We start from the raw sequence: 19,453 nt of genomic DNA on the forward strand, positions 1-19,453 counted from the left end.
TAAGTTAGTGTGCGCTTTTTCCCTGTCCTTCTTCCGCACTACAATTCCCGCAAGTCTTTGCCGCACCACAAGAATGGACGACGAGTCATGTGGATGAAAACACCACCGTGCATCCGCCGAAGTGAAAAGTTTGGAGAAAGATGCGCGAGGAGGAGGATGACACCGCCGACGCGACTCCTGCGAGGAGTTCGCGCTTTTTCCCGACCAAGTCTGTAGACGTGGCCGAGTGCGATGCCGCAAAGGATCACGCGCCCAAACTGTGCGGCTACCTGAACAAACTGGTAAGCAAGGGGCCTCTGAAGGGATTCAAAACGCGCTGGTTCGTCTACGACCCGAGGAAGTGTTACTTGTATTACTTCAAGACACCTCAGGACGCTCTTCCTCTTGGCTACATCGAAATCGCCGACGCTTCCTTTACCTACGAAGTGGAAGGAGAAGAAGGGCTGTTTGAGATCCGCACCGCTGGAAAAGAGTTCCTCCTCAAGGTAAACTTCATAACAAACCAAACCAAGGCTCGTTAGCTGTGTGATTGTTAGCCTTCTGAGAGCTTCCACTGGTCTTTAAATGCGCTACATCTCCAAATTAGGCGTTGTCAAGTTAGCCTGTTGAGCACAAATACGCATTTATACAATCAGTATATGGTTCATCATGCCAAGTACCAGTGGTTTCTTTTCTGTCTTACATCAGGTAGAACTCCCCTCCCACCCTCTCTAAACATAAACAGACGTACAAGGTTCAGTTCAGTCCACATGAGAAAACCTGACAGTGTGCCACTTAGTTTTTCACTTTATTTAGAAAACATCATTCAACAGTTTTGACCAACACATACACAAACAAAAATGGAGATTCCCAAAAATCCAACAGAGTCTGACCAGTTACTAGCAGACAAATCCCAGGCCGAGCTCCTTGTGCTGCTGGAACAATTGTTTACCAGCTGGTGGAAAGGAAACAATTACTGAATTATCTCTACTTGTTTAACGAAATAACACAGAATTTAGTGAAGTAATAAGCAAGTTGGAAAATCCGAAGGGTGGTCCTAAAAGTTCTTAAAGAATATTTATATAGCAGTTTGAAAGACTAGATGCACACTTTTGAACTTGCATAATATGTCTGCAGTGAAAATGCTGTGAAACCTAACTCACTAAATTCCTTGTTGTAATAAATGACATTTCCTTGGTCCTAAGGTTAATCTTTGGCACTCCGCTGTATATACTATACCTGCTTTAGTTTTATACTTTTACCTAATTACAAAATAGATGACTAAATACATCTGAAGACGTTCTGCAGGTCTAACCACACTAAAAGAGTTCATATAAATTCTAGAAGACTGAGCACATTTAAGGAATCTCTTAGTCACCCCATCAGATGGTTTCTCCTTACAAGGGTACAAAGAAACATCTTTGATTTGCTACACAAATGTTTAAAAAATGCATTAGACTTTCAGGCATTGTACTTGTTTTAATAAACAATTTTAGACAGTTTTTTGATAGAAGGGGTCCAACTATGTGAAACAACAGCTTTGAATAGTGTTTAAAGTTTGTAAATTTAAACTTCACCAAATTCATTGTGGTCTTTGTGAGTGTTTCCTGGTCTTTCTCTACATGGGTTTCAGGATCTCCAGTTTCCTCTCACCTCCCAAAAACATGCGTCATAGAGAAGGCTTTTTTGCATGGTACCTGAACTTACATCAGCTCCAATAAAAATACAATACAGCTGCAAATATGTTTATGTCGAGATGGTTAGTGGAATTAGATGAAAAATGAAACCCACACACAGTGCAGCATTTAAGTAGCCTTTTGTCACAGATACAGTCTGTATTACAGAAATCACCATAGCACTCAGGCTGTACGAGACTCTGTGTGGAGAATTCAAGATTCATAAACGTGTCTAGATCTAACGAGAGCAAAGTGGCTAGATAATAGCAGAGTTGGAAATATAAAGCTTTGTGCTAGCTCATATTAAGACATCACCATATTGTATTATATCAAATTTGAATGTGTTTTGTCACATTCTTGCCATCTGTAATGTTCTCATTAGCATGCTATCAGTAAGAGGAGATATATTGAGATTGGACCTGGCCATAAGATTGATATTGTGGCCTCAAATTAGAGCTCTAAAGCACAGTAGAGAACAGTCGAAGAAAATGTACAGACTGTCTGCTTGATACTTTTTTTTTTTTAAATCTATCAATGCGAGTTTGGGTTTTTGTAAGCTGTGACCAACTTTAAACTGAATATTATGGAGTTGGCTTTGTTTTAGTTTTTTTTTTGTTTTTTTTAGGCTAACTTAGCAGAGTACACATCTACATCTCACATTAACATCTAAAAACTTTGTAAACTAGAACTGAGACTGAAACTGTTATGTTCAGGCTCAGTCATGCTCACGGCTGTCTGTGTTCCTCTAAAGCAGACACACCAGAGGCCAGTTCCATCTGTACTTCTATATTAGATAACATCTGTGTAAAAAGGAAAGAACAAATTCATCAGGGCTTCTACAGTCTGTTTGTACAAAAACACTTTTTTGTTCACAAGGCAAAACTCCTAACAACATCTGAATGTTGGGTCCAGTTCTATAGCACTGTAGAATACACACAAATGATCATATTACATAAGATTCCTATTTCCTATACAATTTCAAAAAAATTGCAACTAATTGTCTGTTGTAATTGAAATTGGAATCACAAGCCTCCCATTTAAATGTTAACTATTATTTAGTAAATTATGTATTTAGAGCTAATTAAATGCATAATAAATAATAGAGCTAATTACTATGTATTTAATATAAATATTAAGCATTTCCAAGAGCCCCTGGATTTTCAGTACATTAAAGGATTTTTGGGCTAAGAAATAAAGGTTAGGAATTTACATTATAATTATATTATGTCCCGTTTAGCTGTATAATTGTGGTTGATCATTAATTTCTTATTTTATTCATCTCCAGTAGCCACTTTATCCTGGTCAGGCCTGCAGTGTACCCGGAACCTATACTGAGAATACTGGGTACAAGGCAAGACACTCCTTCACATCTAGGGGCAATTAAGAATAGCCAGTCCATGTACTCGTATGCTTTAGTGAGATGGGAGAAAACTGGAAAACCTAGAGGAAAAGCATGCACACTAGGACAGACAGTAATAAACACTACCTGTTTCACAGCCATGCTACTTTAATGAATAATTGTGATTTCAATATTAAGCAAGGATAGTTTTCATTCATTTCAGCTGTTATCCTGCAAGCTCTGCTTGTGATGATGTCCGTTCAGTCCTTGAAAATTTCTCTTTCTCTGTGCAGGCACCCAGCAGGCAGGTGATGCAATACTGGCTTCAGCAGCTTCAGCAGAAACGATGGGAGTTCAGTAACATGCGAGGATGTGGCAACCGAGACAGCATGTGCTCCTCAACCATGCACTTTCCTCACACAGGCCTGGTGGCCAAAGATGCTGGTAAGGGCCTGATAAGTGCAGGCCATATGTACAGTAGTATAACGTGTAACTAACCCATACACACATGGTTAAACTTGGTTAAATCTATGACAACACATGGAATTGCTCCAGTTTTTCTGGTGTTACAAAACAGAGCTCCTCACGGCCAGGATGCGCTGTTGCAGCATGTGGGAAAGTTTTTGCTTGGCTCAGTATTGCTGTATTGGATCTCATCAGAACAAGAAGTGACTCAAATACTTCTGTGCTTACATTAAGTGGCTTAATGTTTAACAAAATAGATCTCTCTCTCTCTCTCTCTCTCTCTCTCTCTCTCTCTCTCTCTCTCTCTCTCTCTCTCTCTCTCTCTCTCTCTCTCTGACTCTTGCACTTTCTTTCAAAGTAGTTATTGTGAAGGAAGTTTATACGAATACACAGCAGGGTTGAACGCCATGTGAACATATGATGAAATAGTTCTGTAAATGAATTTGCACAATCTGTATACATATTGTTATTATTAGTCAAGATGGCAGTCTAGACTTTTGCAAGAAACTTTTGGTTAACATTAACCTCTTGATTTGCCTGTTTTTTATTATTCTGTTTTATATTTCTTGTAGAGGTTTTGAGGTAGTGTAGCCATTGCTTATCATTGTTTACTCAGTCACACACCTGTTAAACAATGTTGGCATTAGTAACCAGCTTTTATGTGCTACAAGGACTACATTAAGCAATTTAGAGAGGTCATGTAGTCAGTGGGTTGCAGTGAAAGTTAAGCCTTATTTTTTTCAGGAATCCTAGTTATGTGTATTGTGTTTCAGATACACTGTCCCCTGAGCTACCTAATGAAACTATGGAGAGTGCACGCAATGATTTCACAGAGGAGGCAGATGCTAACTGCTTGGTTGGCCTCCAGATGGCAAGGAACCAAACAACACATAATTTTTCTTTTCGACAGTGGGGCACTGAACTGAGGTGAGAACCTGTGGGAGAGTCACATAGAAGGCAAAAGTAGAGTAGCCTTTGTATTTGTTTCCTAAAGGTAATTGTAATAGATTAAACCTTTGAAATGTACACAAGTCATTTATGGGTACATTGTGTTGCTGATGATATGATGAACAACAAGAATAACAGTAAAATTTAGAGAATTTCTTTTGTGCAAACACAGAAGAATAAAAAAAAAAGCATGTAACTTAATTCATGTCTTACCCATGCAGTGTTCTTTTTAAAATGAAATCTTAGTAGATACTATGATATTGGGCTGTACTGGTTGTAGTATAGGTGTAACTAGTAAGGTGTAGTCTTTGGTCTTTTGTCAATGTTATAAACCTCCTTCACCTTTATTTATACAGCATTTTCATTATTAGTTTGGTCCCACCAGTAAATTCTTTATAAATATTTTTACAGTCACTTAACTGTTGTGTTTTTCTAGTAATGTCTTTGCGTATCTATAAATGTAAATATCTATGTCTTTGTATCATCACAGTTTGTTTTCCACAGATGCAAAGATTTGCCCAGTTTTGAGATTGATGTGAGACAGAACAGTGAAAGTACAAATTTGTTGAATGTTCAGGGACTGAATATCATATAGTTTAAACCATGATTTAAATATAATGGGAGTGATTCAGATTCACACACCTAAAGTTACTGTAAGGCCTGAAATGTTGGATGACTGACATATTAGTCAGCTAGCAATTATACCCTGAATTTTTCAAACCTTCCCACTCCTATCTGTAGGTATGGTTAAGTGTTTATAATTGACAGAACAAGAAAGGTTTGTTATTTGTAGACAGAAAGAGATTTGGAAGATTTGTGTATATTGTGTACATTTGTGCGTGTATACTGACTTTTCTTTTTGGCTCAGAGAGAGATTAGAAAAGAGAGATTATATTAACTCTAACCACATGTTTTATCCTGCTAACATGATTGTTTCTTTTTTATTACATTGTCTCATCTGTTAGTATATATTTAGGATGTATCTGAATTAAACCTTCTCTGATTAACACTGAAACATAGTGAAACTTTGTAGTTATCTTCAGTAAACTGTGTGACTGGTGAAGGGGATCTGTACAACCCAGCTTTTGTTTATGCAAACCTTTGCACACATGATGACCGAAATAATGTTTCATATTTGATGTCATATGTTCTCAGTGCTAAACCTTATTTACTGCTAGTGTAGAGAGCACCAGTGAGTTGCAAAATGTATTACTGAATTAATTGGAAGTAGGCCTAGCAGATATGAGACATATCAAATTGTTTTTATCACAATATATAGTGTAACATATCAACATATCAACATACAATGTAAATGTGCTAACAAAGTATCAGGATAAAAAGTAATAAAATTACTATATCAAAGTTTTATATATATATTTATGCTCATTTTTAGAGCCGGTGTATTTTTTGTATCACCCTGAGTTGTTGCATTAACCACAACAATTAATTTCGGTCATCTTCTCTCTCTCTCTCACACACACACACACACTCCTCACTCACTCACTCATATATATACACACACACACACACACACACGCACGCACACGCACGCACACAAACATTACCTCAGGCACAGTATGTCTCATTTGCGGCCCAACCGAGGAGGAGAGAGCAGACGCAGTGTGTTTTATACACCCACCAATGAGGAGTGGGAGATGGTGGATCCCCCGACTAAGGACACTCCAGAACCTAAACCTCCAGCTGAGAGTCAGCGCCGTGAAAGCCCTTCACACCTACACAGACGTGAGAGACTGTCTTCATCATTTGCTGTTCTTTCTGATAAAATAAAACAATACTTAGAATTTCTTTCCTCCTGCATATTTTTACATGTCTTACAAGTTTTTATTTTTATTTTTGAATGAACCTTTCAAGCCTTTAAGGTTTTGTTTCTTGGCCCAGACTCCATCGGCTCAGCGTTCACGTTTGATTTCCGGAAGCGTCCGTTCCAGAAGAACTTGGTTAAATCGGGCCACAATGCAGAGACGTCACCGGTGGAGTTTAATGGCAGTAAAGCAGTGGAGCTGCAACTACGTCTGCACAGCCAAGAGGAGGAGTTGAGGCGCATGCAGGAAGAGCAGAACCACCTACAAGATGAGCTCAGTAGTCAGAAGGTATGGGAGGGAGACAGAGGAATGGGGAATTCCTGTGTGTTTGACTGTGTGTGACTGTGTGTGACTGTGTGTGACTGTGTGTGACTGTGTGTGACTGTGTGTGACTGTGTGCGACTGTGTGTGACTGTGTGCGACTGTGTGCGACTGTGTGCGACTGTGTGCGACTGTGTGCGACTGTGTGCGACTGTGTGCGACTGTGTGCGACTGTGTGTCTGTGCAAAGTCTAGTTCAAATTCCAGTTCATGTAATGTGCAACTCACTGGTGATAATCCCATTTTTAATAGTGTCTGAAAAGATTTTAATGCAAATGAATGTGACCGATATGTCTGTATTATGCTGAGAAATTATGTAACGTGGGGTTCAAATAGACCTAGAGATGGTTGTTTATTTTATTTAGATTGTATTTAATGCACCAAGGTTTAGATACAAAAAGAGATTGATCAAACTTTTTAAACACGTTTGTCATTTTTGCATTTCATTATAATTGGTTCTGTATGTATTCCTTAATAAAACATAGAGTCTCAACATCACCCCTATTCTTTTAGCTCCTGCTAGACAGTTTGTCAGTAGAGGTTTATAGTTGAGTTGATTGAGATCATGAGACCATTGCATCATTTACCCTTCTAGTTTAAGTGTTTTTCTTTCTTAGTCAGCACAGATTGTACACAGAAACCACTAGAGAAGACAGTGGTAATTGAATTGGTCAGCACATCTGCAACAAATTAAGGTTTATTCTCATGAACTTTGGCTTCAGGAGACCTTGATCAATCACAGAGAAGTCACTGTGTTGCTCCTATCAGCTCATTCAGTGTGAGTGGACTATGTCATGGCACTCTCTGAGCCTATAGCCAGAGGAAATAGTCTGATTAAGTCTGATCTCTCCCATTAGGAACTAGTGCGTCTCCTCCAGCAGACTCTGAGGACTGCTCAATGTGAGCGCTGGTCAGGAGAGATGGACATGGCCGGGGCATTATCTGAGCGAGATAGCCAGATCCAGGCTCTGTGTGGTCACATGGAGAGACTGGCACTGGAGAAAGAGAGCTTGCAGCAGGAGCTGAAGGGGTTAAAGATCAAAGTGGGAGAGATTAATGATCAGTTAGGCATGCTAATGGAAACCATCCAGGCCAAAGATGAGGTCATCATGAAGCTGTCACAGCAGAGCCAGGAAGGGAGTACAGAGGCCGTTGAGTGCAGCTCTCCTTCATCGCGGGACCTGCAAGAGCTCCAGCAACTGAAGGTAAGCAGACATGTTAACATTGAGGTTAAGTTACTGTTCGAAGAGTGTTGTATAGATGCTGCAGTATGTATGGTACTATTAAATCTGTGCATAAATTAAGCATGCCGTGATATAAATTTATATTCAGTATATACAGATTTGAACCAACTATTTCATTAGACAGCATTTCATTTAGTAGATGTGAGGATATTAGACAATATTTTGCACTCATTGGAACAGAAATATAAAAATAACAGAGTGCACACGGGTTTTCTTTTTTTTTTTTTTTATGAGTATGAACATTATGTAAGTCATATGTTGTGAATGCCCATCATTAGATTTCAATTTGTTTAAACACTGGTGGTAAACTTTGACTCTTCATTACCATGACCAAAACTTCAGTTCAGGGAATATCTTTTGGAAGAATGGTGTTCTTCCATCCAGCAACATTTTAGAGATTAGTAAAATCTGTTCCAAGGTGCATTTAAGCTGATTGGGCAAAATTTGAATGCCACTGGCCAAGCAATTTATTAATTAGGCCAAGTGTGTTGACACACACAACGAATTTAATTCCAGCTGTTTATGACTTTCAAAAGTACAGATATAATTAACACTATACTAAACAGGACAATACAGACGATGTGATACAATATAGGCAGTATGAGTATTAAATATGAAGACACTTGATGTTGGATTTATCTTTAATTTTTTACCCATTGTCCATCTATTGGAAGGTCTTCATAAAGGCATTTTAACAATAAATCTTCAATTTTTTTTAAATAGTTTAATAATCTACATCAATATTGAATAGCCTGTTAAATGATTTTGTGATCCTGAAAGGTTCATCCCATGTTATTTTATGTTATTCATCCCAGTTTTCTAGAACCATTGGCAAGTAGATCTGTACAATGTTCACTTCATAAACATTCCTGGTTGTTCTGGTGTTTCAGGACAGCCTTCAAGGCTACAAATCCCAGAATAATTTCCTGAACAAAGAAATCCTTGAATTGACAGTGTTACGAAGGAATGCTGAAACTAGGGAGAAAGTCCTGGAGGCGAAGGTAATTGCATTATTGTATTATTTTTACCAGTACAGGAAGTTACAGGGAAAATCTTGATTTCTTCTGCATATTTTAGACTCTAGTTTGCCTTTTTGTTGATTCAGTATTGTATCACTTCCCACTTAAAGTGGAAGCATCTGTAAAGTCATTTTGTCTTACTGTCTACATCTTTGCCTTCTTTAATCTGAATATTTTCTTTGGTCTGGATGCAGTACAGTGCTCTGGAAGCCAAGCTGTGCCAGGTGGAGAGTAAGTACCTGGTGCTCCTGCAGGAGGTAAAGACTCCGGTGTGCTCCTCATCCGAGCAAAGCCCAAGCGTAGATCTCATATCTAGGCTGCTGGAGGATGCTCTGCAGGTGGAGAGTTCTGACCAGCAGGAGCACACGATTCTCAAGCCCCATCCTGTCAGGTAGAACACCATTATGAGAGCAAATAAAAACACCAAAAGTCAGGTCTTTTTGCTTGGCTGTTCAACTAGTAGCCAAAACAGCAGTAATAGACTGTTCCTGTAATAGTTGTATGACTGTATGGTAGAGGAACAAGAACTTTTCCAGGCACTACAAAAATAAACTGCTGTTTTTATGTTCTTATTGTAATTTCTACTCAATTTTCACACCGAAGTATAAATTAAGCCTTGTATCTCACAGCTTTGAAGGCACACAGTTTTCAAATTTGTTATTTATTCAACTAAAACTACAAAACATTTTCAAATACAAGATGAAATTAAATAGGCTTACAAATGTTGCCTTAAAAATTATTACAATATATAAAAAAAAGCTTATTTAAAGTCAACCGTTTTAGTATGAAGTGACGTTACTGAAAAAAATCATGCTTGCTTTAAAATTTAAGACACGGTGTAGTGCTGAAATTACATGGGGAAAACGCACCAAGCATGCACAGCAGTCACTCGCTAACTTATTCAGAGAACTGAAATTCTTGTAACATGTATCTATGTACACATTCGTAATGTGTAATTCATTTTAAATGAAATAAATGTTCTGATGATGTAATTGCTTCCTCATTCCCAGTGAGTACGATGTGTATGGCTTCAAAACCGTACCGGAGGAGGAGGATGAGGAAGAGAAGCTGGTAGCCAAAGCTAGAGCTCTAGAGCTCAGGTGTCTCTCTCTGACTGACCAAGAAGTGTCTATTGGGGTGAAGTGGGAAAACTACCTGGCTAGTATCATGAATAGGGAGATGGTACGCTCTCCAGAGCTGAAAGCCTTAATCCGCAGTGGTGTGCCTCATGTGCATCGCTCCAAAGTCTGGAGCTGGTGTGTTAATTTCCACGTGAAGAAGATCCGTGAGTGCCAGAAGCCAGACTACTATGAGAGTCTGTTGTGCACAGCAAGGGAAAAATCTAACCCAGCTTCTAAACAGATTGAACTGGACCTGCTGCGCACACTGCCCAATAACAAGCACTATGCCTCACCTTCAGCTGATGGCATCCAGAAACTCAGAAATGTGCTGCTGGCTTTCTCCTGGAGGAACCCTGACATTGGCTACTGTCAGGGACTTAACAGGTAAGCAAACAAGACTGCTTTTCTCTAAAATAGTTATAATAATGATGATAATGTCATAAGGTAAATAGCACCTTTTATATACTGGTAATGTAGCCTAAAGTAAATGTTAAGGCATCACAAACAAAAAGCTATTCAGTTACCAAATAATGAGTATAATAATACAAAATATGAAATAATGTGTGTATTATGTAGGAGGGTATCATAGTATAAGCAAAATAAATTGAACAATAAGTTATGGTAAAAATAAACACATCTCTTTTGATTTTTAAGCTGCTATTTTTATATATTGTTGAATTAATGAAAATAGTGATGTAGTAAGTGCCCCACAAGTGGCTACAATTATTTTAAACTGTTTTTGATTTTTGATTTGATTAAACATGATTTTTTCCCCTTCTGCTCCCTAAACCTTTAAGGCTAGCAGCCATAGCTCTTCTCTATCTGGAGCAAGAGGAGGCTTTCTGGTGTTTAATCACCATTGTGGAAGTTTTCATGCCACGAGACTATTACACCAAGACGCTACTCGGCTCACAGGTACTATTAAAAGCCACTGTTGGTCATTTTGTTTCTTATTTTGACTGAAGAATCTCAGAAGTACTGCCTGGAGTAGAACACAGTAACAGTCTACTGCATGTGACTTTTAAATGACTATGATTCATTAGTTCTGTAGGTGTTTTTTTTGTAATTCCCATGATTCTGGATGTTTTTGCAGTATGTAATGTAGTCATTGAGTACAGTGAGCTCACCTCTTGAACTTGAACTTGAGATAGAGATCTAGATAACCTGATTTTTGTGTTAGGATTCAGTTTGGGGGAAACAGTGAGTCATCGCTGTGCATCATAACTAAGGCCAGGATATGTGATGATGCGATGTAATCCAGAGTATAAAGGAAGATTTAAAAATTCAGTACTTAAATTAAAAATGTGAAATATGATCCACAGTGGTAATATATTTCTTTTTTTTTTAGCCATGGTATTAGCATGGATTATGAAGTAATGTGTCTGTGTAATGCTGTTTTTTGAGGGAACTTCACCACCAGTTGATTTGGCCAGAAACCAATCATTTGTTACAGTGTGACTTAAGCAGTATAACAGTGCTGAAAAATGCAATACTGCTTATCAGCATCTTGGTTTATTGTTTCATATTTTTTTCCCCCCGAAAGATTCATAGGAACAAAGCAGGTATTCATAAACAACATATTCCTAATTTCTCAGAAACCCTCCTTCCTTCCCTCCATGCCTCTTATTATCTGACCATCATGCCCATTTAAGAAATAACATGAATTTAATGCTGTGATGGTGAGGAAAGATGTAAAAGACAATTAAGTAACAAGATTGCAAACTGATAAAGACAGGAGATTGCAGATGGATCACAGAAATCATTACTCATTCTTCCTTTATGTTTTGCTTTCTCTTTTACAAAATAAATGGTCAGTCCCAAAGCACTTTGTGCTCTGAATGAGCAATTCTTCTTTTTTGTATACGATTTTGTATACAATATTTGTGTAGCCTCAATAATGAAGTGTTTCAAATGAGTTAATCCCTCAGATCTCAAGTTTTGTTTTTAGTGGTCGGAAGATTTAGCATTCCTGTAGATTCTGAATAAAATGTTTTGGGGTTTTTTTTCGGAAAAAATACATCCCTATTCCATGACATTGTTGTCCAGTCTGATATATGACTATTTTTTTTTTGGTGCTAATGTAGTGAATATGCTAGATGTATGGTGGCCAGCATTTTAAGCAGTATATTTTTCTGGTCTACAGGTGGACCAGCGTGTGTTTAAGGACCTGATGAGTGAGAAGCTGCCAAGACTTCATGCACATTTTGAGCAGTATAAAGTGGACTTCTCCCTAATCACCTTTAACTGGTTCCTGGTGGTGTTTGTAGACAGTGTGGTCGGTGACATCCTCTTCAAAATATGGGATGCTTTTTTTTACGAAGGACCCAAGGTAAGATTGACGATCTGAACATATTTAGATCCAAGTGTAGCACTGACAAAGTAAAGAATTGGGCATGTTTGGCATATGACATTAAAATTCTGCTATTACATTATAGATACTAACTAGAGTATGTAAGGCATGGTCTGTGATTAAACAAGCACCTAATAATTTACACATATCATTCAGCTGGCAGATTCATTATAAACAAATAAATAATTTTATTGCCACATGCCTGTTATAAAATTTGTCTGTGTGTTTTATCACTAAATCAAGTATCATGGCAGTGTTTAGTTGCTGGTGAGCAAGGCAATGTGAAAGGCGAAGGATTTGAGCCCCCTGCTAGGGAAACAATTTATATCTTTTCACAATAACATTGGTATATAGATAAAATTTATAGCACAACTAAAGCTTTTTGATTGCAAAACTGACATAATAAAAAAATTCTTAAAGCGTGTCTCCGTTCATGTTTGTGTCTACTGTCATATGAGCACACCAAAACAAATGGAAATTTAATAATAAAAGAAGACTTAACATACATTTCTAACTAAATTTAACCATATTAATATTTAAAATATAAAAAAAAGTATGGATATCATACCAGTAACGTTCTCCTAATGTCACACCCAGTGTACCAGTTGGTGTGTGCGCACACATTAAATTTTATATACTGTATGTCTGTGTTCTATGTACTATGAAGTCACCAATTAACATGAAAAATATACAAAATAGTTTTTTGTGGACACTTTTCTAACAGAGCATTATACTTAAAAAGCAAGTGGTTTGAAATGAGTCAAAGAACAGATATCTGACAGCTGATACATGAGGCTGTTTAATAAGGTGCACTAAAATTTCTGTGGAACACAACATTTCTGTGGAAGTTTGCACAAAGTAGCAATAAATGTAATGCGACGTAGGCTTTGGTCATCTGATTACACTTTCATGTTTTTATGGCTTGATTTATGTTTATACCTGTTTGTGGGTAATAATAGTCTAATGGTTAAGGTGTTGGACTACTGATCGGAAGGTCATGAGTTAGAATCTCAGATTCACCAATCTGCCACTGCTGGGCCCCTAAGCAAGGCCCTTAACCCTCAATTGCTCAGTTGTATAAATTGAAATAAAAGAAAAATAATAATAATAATAAATGTAAGTCATTGTGGTCTGTGAGTGTCTGTCAAATGCCAGAAATGTAAATGTGAAGGTTTCATACCTGTGTGTTATGGCAGATATGCACTTACGTAAGGATTGAAATATTAACATTCACTGATGATGGTCTTTACTTGTTCAGTTATATATGTCTAACATATAAACACACCACCTACAGATGAGAAACATTATTGCTAATGATCCCATTTAAGGCACATTAATGATATTTTCCCCCCTCTTCTAAAACTTAATCAGTTAATCTGTTTATCATCTCTTACACATATCTGATTATTAAAATTGGGCATATTTCTTTCACTTTAACTATGTCAGTTGACTCATGTTACAGATGATCATAGTTCTGATAAAAACAAAGTTAGTATTGACTGATGTTTCCAAAGAATTTGTACACCGTAACTGAAAACAAAACAATTACAAATAGAACGCCTTAGTAAATAAGCCCGCATGAGTGTGTTTAAATAGTAGCAAAAATTCCAGCGTAAAGTGGAATTAACAAGAACCAAGTGTTCTTCTGAAGTAAATCTACACGATAGTTCAGATGAGGTTACATAAAGGCAGAATGTATTCATCTTATTTACAGTATGGGTTAACAGAAGCTCTTTAGAAACACTTTTTTGTTTTCTTTGACCACTTCTACACCTGTACACTGCATTGATCTATATCTTTGTCACTCGGAACTCGGATTCTTCTGAAGAAGTTTTTCCTCTTTTTCTTTGAGATTTTCTTTGCCACACTTATTCTGGCACACTTAGTATGAATCTAACCGTGCTTCTCAATTCAGTTAACTGTCCGTCTCAAATAGATTCTGAGATCAGAATTAGTGTGTATGTTAAGTAGACCAAAGTTACCCCGATGGTCTGCTATTTCGAGTAGATTTTGGAAGTGGATTTGTGGACACTTTTTCAGCTAATATTGTCTACAGCTACTTCAAGTCAAATCAATAGGTTCTAATTGTCTTTTTGACTATATGATGCATTAAGTAGAGAAATGATACAACGTTCCTCAAGGGCCATGGCGCTACTTAGACACAGTCCTACACAATACAATGAAGGGCGAGAAAATAAAATTATAGGTAGGGTCTCCGATATTTGAGAAATGCTTCAGAAAACTGAAAAAAACTGAAAGCTACACAAAAATCAAAACAAACGTGTAGCCAATGAGCAGTAAGGGGCGTGTCTTGTCAATATGCAGCGGAGAGAGTGTTCAGTGCGCATGTGTGACATTAGCAGAAAGCGGTTTTAACATTGATGTGGAGGATAAAAACAAAGAAAGGCTTACGATAAGGCCAGAAGTAGGACCCGTGTTAATATAGGCTCAGCTTTCCAGCGCTGCAGAGAACTGAAAGAGTGGGAATTTGGCCGCATATTCACAGATTCGAGTTTTCCGAGTCTCGTGAGCTAAATGCTGTTACTATACAAATAACACCTTTCTATCATAGTAATGTAGAGAGGCAGCTACAACCGCATTTTGCAAGTAACAGCATTTAGCTCAGGAGTTATTGACTCGGGAAACTCGAATTTGTGAATATGCACACATGCGCACTGAACACTCTCTCCGCCCATATTGACAAGACCTGCCCCTTTCTGCTCAGTGGCTACACGTTTGTTTTGATTTTTGTTTTGTTTGGTTTCCTAATGTAGTTTTCAGAAGCATTTCTCAAATATCGGAGACCCTACCTTTAACCTACCCACACCTGCATGTGTGCCAGACGAGCCAGTGCAAACAGAAAATACAATAGAGATACATAAAATAATGCCGACCAGTATACAGTATGTTTGGTTCTGCAAACAAGGGAAAATAAGAATGCTATTGTTTTGTGAACATACGTAGTCATACGGCATCAGCAGCTTATAGCAGCATGTAAATGTGATGTGTAAAAAAAAAGTATGTAGCAGCGCTGTGTGCGATGGAGGAGGAGTTTTGAGATTGTTTTGTAACATTTAAATGGTTATGAATGGAATGAAGGGATTGGTGAATGACATTATACAGTGTGAATCTCATAAGGGGTAATGAATGAAGAAAAGCTGAAATGCAACAAGGAGTTGATAGTGACAGTGAGCATAACTAAGTGACATTTTCTTCAGCCACATGACGTATTAGGGTGTACCAGTATTTGCATGCTCTTTTTCTACACAAAAAGATATGTTTTCTTTACAAAAATAGGACCCATTTTCAGTGCATAAGTGGACAAATCGAGATACAGCATAAATCTGGATTTCTGTGAATCTGCTTTGTGGAAATGCCTGGTGTTTAAAATGTTATACAATCTAGTTATCAAGCTATTAATTATATATCACTGCAAAGGCTCTTCAATGAAAACCTACCCCCATATCAAGTGAAACATAAGGTATTTTCTCAAGCTACCATGTCAGTGCTCAGTTCATTTTCGATTCCTGTTAATTTTTGGGGATTTGTGCCTACATTGTCATTGACATTAACATCTCAGTGGTTCAGGTGTTGAAATTCATGATAATACCACTGTGTTGTTTCAAGTGTAGTGGTATGTTTTGGGTTATAAATGCTTCCTTATTCTTGTTCCTCTTTTCAGCTTCCTGGTACTGTGTAATCTTGGTCTCTTCAGGACTTCTGTTTACTTTGTGGTAATCTATATTAAGGAAAAGTTTGTCCTTTGCTTAGCAGTTATTTTGGATTGATCGTGCAGAGAACATGCAAAAAATATTTTAAGCTCGGGATTAAACTGGAGACCCGGGATGTGTCAATAATGATTCCAATAAATTTCTGACAACAAAAATATAGTAATAGATGTCCTTCAAGAGTTTGTTGGGGATTATTCTTTCCATTAATGGTTAACTCTTGTGAGGGTGACATGTGAAAGATTCCTAAGATCAGCATTAAACTTACTTTCTTTACTTTTACAGATCATTTTTCGCTTCGCCCTCGCTCTCTTCAAGTGCAAAGAGGAAGAGTTTTTGAAGCTGCAGGACCCCATGGCCATTTTTAAGTATCTTCGATACTTCACACGAACAATTCTAGACGCAAGGTGAATTATTTTCACCTCAATTGTTTACTTTTTAAACATTTCTTTTGCTCAAATTCATAAATCCTTGATGTTTGGATTTATGAAGACTCTAATATTGTTATCTCTTGCAGAAAGCTGATGAACATGGCTTTTGTTGACATGAACCCATTCCCATTAAGGCAAATCCAAAACCGTCGCACTTTTCATCTGGAGAAGGTTCGACTGGAGCTCACGGAGCTGGAAGCCATTCGCCAGACATTCCTACGTGAGAGAGAGACCTCCCAAAACGGACGCACGCTTATCAGTGATGATGAGGAGGACAACTAAATCAATGACAAAATCAATAAATCAAGACAGCAACACCACATACATCTGTGTGAGACAGTGACATATCTTTTTTTTTTCCCTCTCTCTGTCTTTCCAGTTGCACAAAACATTTTGTTTATAGAGATGCGGTGTTTGGGGCAAATATTTCTGGTAAAGCAATCTGGATTGTGGACTTGCTTGCATTGTGGTCCACATGTGGTCAACACATTATGTTCAACAGTATCTTTCCGTCCTGTTCCTTTTCAAAAGCTGTCAGCGATGGTTGATCTTTTGATATTGTTATCTTACAGATAAACAGTCTATAGATTATTAAGGGAGAGTGTTTTTTTTTTTTTTTTACTTTAGATAACTTTGAGCTTTTACATGTCATACTGAACATTCTGGTCAGATGCACCAGTGTTTTACAGTCAAATTTACATGTTTCACTTTTGCATTTATTGATTGACTGTCAGTTGTTTACTTCTTATATTATGCTCATAATAGCATTTTTGATAATCATGTTCTTTTATTCATTCATCTCCAGTACCATTTATTTACGTCTGTAGATTCCGATCCTATCATGGGAACATGGACATGAGACAGGAATATACCCTAGATAGGCTGTACAGCACAGACAAATATATAAGTTAAAAGTAGACAGATAAATGCTTTTGTGAGATTTATACCCCAGAGAAAACCAACAGGAACATGGGGAGACTATTCGAACACACACATACATTAACTTGAGCTCATAATTGAACCTCAGACCCCAGATCTGTAAGGTGCCACCATGACACCCATTAATCCTATTATGCTTGTGAAATTCAATATTTCAGGTTTTGATTGTCATGAAATTTTCTTGGTACTTCTATTGCTGTTTTCATTTCCTTATAAAGCACTTAAATCACTTTAAATTATGGATACTTAACTACTTCCCTCAACAGGGAAGCTGAACCTGAGAAGTAGCGAATTTTCTCATGTGTGTGCATGAAGTATCTGCAAAAGCTCAGTGAAAATTTCTGTCTACAGTCATGTGATGACACTTAGCTGCTGGAAAACAATCCTTGGACAATGCATATCATTTCGTCTGTCAGAGCCAAGCTGCTTATTTTCTGCTTGAGTGACATTTATTTGTTAGCAATCAGCTGGATTTGGACCAGTTTGAATTTTCAGGCTTCAGCCATATATCCCATGCTGCTTGTGTTGTGTATTATTTTAATGCATAGTAGAGCTTCAGTACAAGACTCATTTTAGATAATTGGCAGTTGTGGCCTTAAATTTTAATACAGCATTGCGAATGAAAGTTAGAACTGAAAATAAGTTCTGAACCTGACCAAGAAGCTTGCATTTTGGTAGTGATTGAGTGGTACGAGGTTTACCACCTTCTTCCACACGGAACAGTATTTAGTCAATTTTTTTAAATAATAATGATCTTTTATTATGTGCAACATTTGATTCACATTCCATTCCTCATGCACATTGCCTGTTTTTAGCGGTTAATTCCATTTAAAAATCAAGGTACATGTTAAGTGCCTGATTTTCACTGATACAGTGAAAGTGTATTACTGCCCTTTTATAATGCTGGCTTTATTTTTGATGTTATTCGCTTGTTGTTGTTTTTTTTTTGTTTTGATTTGTTTTTTATAAACAAATCTGATTTGATTTGCATTTGTGACATGTATACTTGATATGTGTCAGTGTTTTTCCACAGGTTATATTACAGGTTGCCCCCTCCACAAATGTTTTATCTTTAATTTCATGAAACTGTATTTGATTTGCTACAGCTCAGAAAAAAGAAATCAATTGACTCTTAATTCCAAGCTGGGAATGTTTTCACTGAGAGCTGGTCTCTTAGAATGCCATTTATGCTTTCGGCATTTTTGTAGGATTTTGAGCAGACCTAAAAAATTTCTATAGTGTACTTCAGGGATAAAATGACTTTTTATATCTACATTCCCTACATTATAAGGATTCCACTTTACATGAAGTACATTTTCACTGCACTACCCATATTTTCCAAAACTGGCAACATTCCTATTTTTTCTTTACCATTTAAGTATTTTCTATACGAATTTCATCATGTAGACCTTGTTTTTTTTAAGCAGATATATTTTTACATTATCTAGTATAGATTTTTCACTGTTTTCATTGAATAAGCTAGTATTTTCACTTCCATCCTTATGGCTCAGTAATGCATTGCACCTCTATGTTTGCATAAGTGCATATCTTCTTCTATACATGAAACCTTTTAGAAATCATGTAATGCATTTAAATGAATCAAGTATTTCATAGTGTAATCATTGTTTTTCTTGTCGAATGGCCTGATCAATAAATTTCATTACCATAAAGTGCATTGATGTTTCACACTAGCGTGTGTGTTATATGTGCAGTCATGCTTACTTTTTGCTGGTCAGAGTTCATATAACGGAAGAAGACCTTACAGGTCAGTCCAAAAAGGAAATTGAATATAGGATAACAGTGCAGCGAAACAATACAGAAGGCTCAGAGTTCCTTCCTGTTATTCATCCTCACAATTGTCATTTCCTTGCTGCCTATATAGAGATTACCATTCCATATCTAGCCACAAAATTCTCTACATGACTTATTTTCCCATTATCATTATACTTAGACCTTTTTATTCCGATGCATCTGCCTTCTCCTGCAGGTGGCAGTATTTTCTTTCTGCCAAGGTGAATACAAGCTCTTCATTAAAAAAGTAGATTATTGGAAAAATCTTGATACTGTTACT

General features: G+C 37.2%; 1 protein-coding gene across 2 annotated transcripts; it reads left to right on the forward strand.

The window, feature by feature from the left end:
• Window positions 1-52: 52 nt before the first annotated feature.
• Window positions 53-19,057, forward strand: tbc1d2b (TBC1 domain family, member 2B). 2 transcript variants are annotated; one of them, XM_027173262.2, is made up of 13 exons: window positions 53-485; window positions 3,288-3,438; window positions 4,233-4,386; window positions 5,978-6,150; window positions 6,307-6,518; window positions 7,408-7,755; window positions 8,685-8,795; window positions 9,008-9,204; window positions 9,824-10,318; window positions 10,732-10,849; window positions 12,078-12,263; window positions 16,298-16,419; window positions 16,530-19,057. In XM_027173262.2, exons 1-13 carry the CDS (start codon window positions 141-143, stop codon window positions 16,723-16,725), a joined length of 2,808 nt encoding a protein of 935 aa, XP_027029063.1. In that variant the 5' UTR covers window positions 53-140; the 3' UTR covers window positions 16,726-19,057. The 2 variants fall into 2 exon arrangements, with proteins under 2 accessions (XP_027029063.1, XP_047675221.1); XM_047819265.1 differs by having other exon boundaries at window positions 5,984-6,150.
• Window positions 19,058-19,453: the final 396 nt, after the last annotated feature.

This window comes from Tachysurus fulvidraco, chromosome 10, assembly GCF_022655615.1.
Source record: "Tachysurus fulvidraco isolate hzauxx_2018 chromosome 10, HZAU_PFXX_2.0, whole genome shotgun sequence".
NCBI classification, from domain to species: domain Eukaryota; kingdom Metazoa; phylum Chordata; class Actinopteri; order Siluriformes; family Bagridae; genus Tachysurus; species Tachysurus fulvidraco.

Coding starts and splice junctions, on each gene's coding strand:
- tbc1d2b (XM_027173262.2), top strand. CDS start 141: ATGCGCGAGGAGGAGGATGACACCGCCGACGCGACTCCTGCGAGGAGT. Junction 8,796..9,007: donor AGAAAGTCCTGGAGGCGAAG/GTAATTGCATTA, acceptor GTCTGGATGCAG/TACAGTGCTCTGGAAGCCAA. Junction 10,319..10,731: donor TACTGTCAGGGACTTAACAG/GTAAGCAAACAA, acceptor TAAACCTTTAAG/GCTAGCAGCCATAGCTCTTC.